At 34.3% G+C, this 2936-nt stretch overlaps 1 protein-coding gene across 1 annotated transcript in view; it reads left to right on the top strand.

Annotated features, from left to right (window-relative positions):
* LOC102873501 (protein YIPF6-like) overlaps positions 1-2936 on the top strand; it is a 56476-nt gene that overhangs the window by 26162 nt on the left and 27378 nt on the right. The window contains exon 4 of the mRNA XM_006901988.1: positions 1427-1469. Coding sequence (XP_006902050.1) covers positions 1427-1469 — 43 coding nt within the window. The remainder of the gene's footprint in view (positions 1-1426; positions 1470-2936) is intronic.

Here is a 2936-nt window from a genome sequence, read left to right as displayed (position 1 = left end):
GGTTGGCGCAGGATAGAGCAGGGTTTAGAGCTGTTGTGCATAGGGTCGCTATGAGTCGGAAACGACTCGATGGCACATAACAACAACAACAACAGGATTAAAATTTTTTCACTTCTTTTCTCAGCTTTCTGTAATAGTTTCATAATTACTTAGACAGTTTTACAAAATGAAAATATGTATATGCATACTTAAGATGGTGTATATATAGGAAATTAAGGTTGAATGTGGAATATTTCAGAAAAATAATTGTACTGTAAACTGTTTCTACACTCATATTGGTTTAGGGGCATTTTGTGCTAGACTTAATGTTGGTGTACCTTTTATATTTTTTAAGAAAGCTTTCATATCTATTTGTTAACATTGAATCTTTTGAAATTACCAATATTGGGCTATTTGTAAGACTAACAATTGTATGATGGGGTATTATGGTTATCCCAAGAGTCCACAATTAAGGTTGCATAGTAGAGTGCACTCTTGGGGTGGTGGAAGGGGTGCGGGTGATTGTATATCAAAGAAAGAATTTTTCTTTTACTTTTCAAAGAGAGGAGCGAACTTTGGGGGGCAGGGGGGAGGGCTGGGCAGGGAGAAAAGTGCAACAATGAATGACTGGAAATCCAAAATCTCTGTAAATGTTCTTAAAATTATTAAAATAAAATCTAAAAAAATTTAAAAAAAGAATAACAATTATGTTATTGGCTTAATATAACAATTAGGAAGTAATATGGTAGAGTGGAAAGAACTCAGAATCAGAAGACATGTTCTGGTCAAAACATCACCCTTGAGTTTTATATTTCACCCTCTCACTGCCGTTGAGTTGGTTTCTACTCATAGTGACCCTCTATTGGTTTCCTGAGGCTGTAGGTAGAAACTGCACATCTTTTTCCTGAGGAGCAGCTGATGGGTTCAAACTGTTTGAAATACTAAGCCTTTGGGTTATCAGCTCAGCTCACTACAGATCATGCCACCAGAGCTCTCAACTGTTTATATAGCCTTGAATTTCTCTCTCAGCTTCATTTTTTTTTATTTCCATGTAATAAGCATGATAATATTTGCTTTGTCTAATGTGAACTAATATTGGTGAAGTGACTTGGCTGTAGTTTTCTTGTGAATTGGAGGTAAGGTTTCTAGGTTTTGGGTTCCTTCTCTGTTGATCTTTAACTGACGCATGCTTAAGTTAAAGCGTGGTTTAGTAGTTGAGGAGAGGTGATTTGTGGCATATGAAGTAAACAAAATTTCTTATATATGAAGAGAAAAACAATGCATTCAAAAGTGAGAAGTAGGAAATTATAGGGATAGCAGAAGTAGGGAGATTGTCTTGGACTGATCGAACCTTATTCTGAATTCCAAGAATAGAAGAGATAAGTATTGGAATACAGGAACACTACATGTTTGCTTTTCTTAGTCACCTTTTGTTTTTTTCTTTTAGGGGATTTATGGGGACCTTTGTTCCTTTGTGTGACTCTCGCATTGTAAGTACTTACATTTTCTTTCTCAGTCATTTGAAATAGATTAGACCTTTTCTGGAGTTTCAAAATTGAGGGTAGTTCTTACCAATAGTTCTTACTGTTTAATTTAGTACTTATAACACATGTATTTAAACTAAAAAGTGAGTTAACCTTTCATATCAATGGAAAGAATAATATAAAAATGTGAAAATTTTGCTCTTCCTGGTAAACTAGTGAGTAGGGTGTTATATTGCCAGCCCAAAGACAGGCAGTTCGAATCTACCAGCTGCTTTGCAGGATGAAAATGGATAGTCTTTTCCTGTGCCATTTACAGCACAGTTTACACCCACTGGAGGCTCAGCCATGAATTGGTTCTGACTCAGCAGTGAATTTTGTTTGTTGTTGGATCTCTGATGGAATAGTATGGTGGGTATTGCACTGCTAACCCAAAGGCCATGCATGTCATATAGTTCTAATCCACTAGCAGCTCCAAGGGAGGAAGACAAGCAGTCTCCTCCCATGCAGTTTATAACCTTGGAAAACCTGCTGGAGGATCAAGTATAAGTTGATTCTGATTTCACAGCAATGATTTTTCCTTTTTCACTCTTTACCCAATGACTTCTGTCAGCTATGGGTTGGTTCTGACTTAACAACACACAGCAACAACAAAAACAACTTCTTAGATGATTTAACTAATTTCTATTCAGAAAACATGTATTTACTCTCATATACCTACATGTCTTCCAATTAAGTGAGCTATACATCTGTAAGTTTAAAGTGTTTAATTATAAGCATAATTCTAAAAAATATTTACTGAAAGTAGAGATTAACATTAGAACAAATGAGAAAGAAAAGTTGTTAAAAACAAGATTATGTTTCAAAGTGTTAAACTTTCCTTATACATCTTATGTGAAAGGAGAAGACAAAAGGAGAACAAGGTTCCACTGGAGAAGAGAATATAACCATTGATAAAGTGGAAAACATAATGTACTAGGATTCACTTCTGGGCTTGTGACCTCACTCTCCTGTCAGACTCTGTGTCACTCAGTTACTGGTAACCAGAATTTCTGTACTGCTTTTTCTCAGAGAAAAATTTGTAAATACCTTTTGTTATTTGATTCTATAATAAGAAGTTGATACAATTTTCCTTTTTTGACATATTCAGGTTTAAAGAGATTGAGGATTTTACTAAGATCAAACAATTAGTAATGGACCTTGGGTTTCTTGACTTTCATTGTTTCTCCCCACCTGACTTTCTAGATATCTTCCAATTATCTATAAAAGGAAATAGTTGAGTTATTTACAGGACTAGCCTTTTATAATTTTTTTTATTTCTATGTGTACAATAACTAATATACATTGTGTTTTATTCTTGTACATTGTATTTTATATAATCTTTCATTTATGTTGTGTTTCATATAGTCATTCATATACATTGTATTTTATATAATTAATTACTATTGATCTATGGCTACTATTGCCCCATCTTTT

This window comes from Elephantulus edwardii, unplaced genomic scaffold (assembly GCF_000299155.1).
Source record: "Elephantulus edwardii isolate Elephantulus edwardi_28Jun2011 unplaced genomic scaffold, EleEdw1.0 scaffold00355, whole genome shotgun sequence".
NCBI lineage: Eukaryota > Metazoa > Chordata > Mammalia > Macroscelidea > Macroscelididae > Elephantulus > Elephantulus edwardii.
Note: the sequence above shows the minus strand (reverse complement) of the source record. Positions and strands in the feature narration are given on the sequence as shown.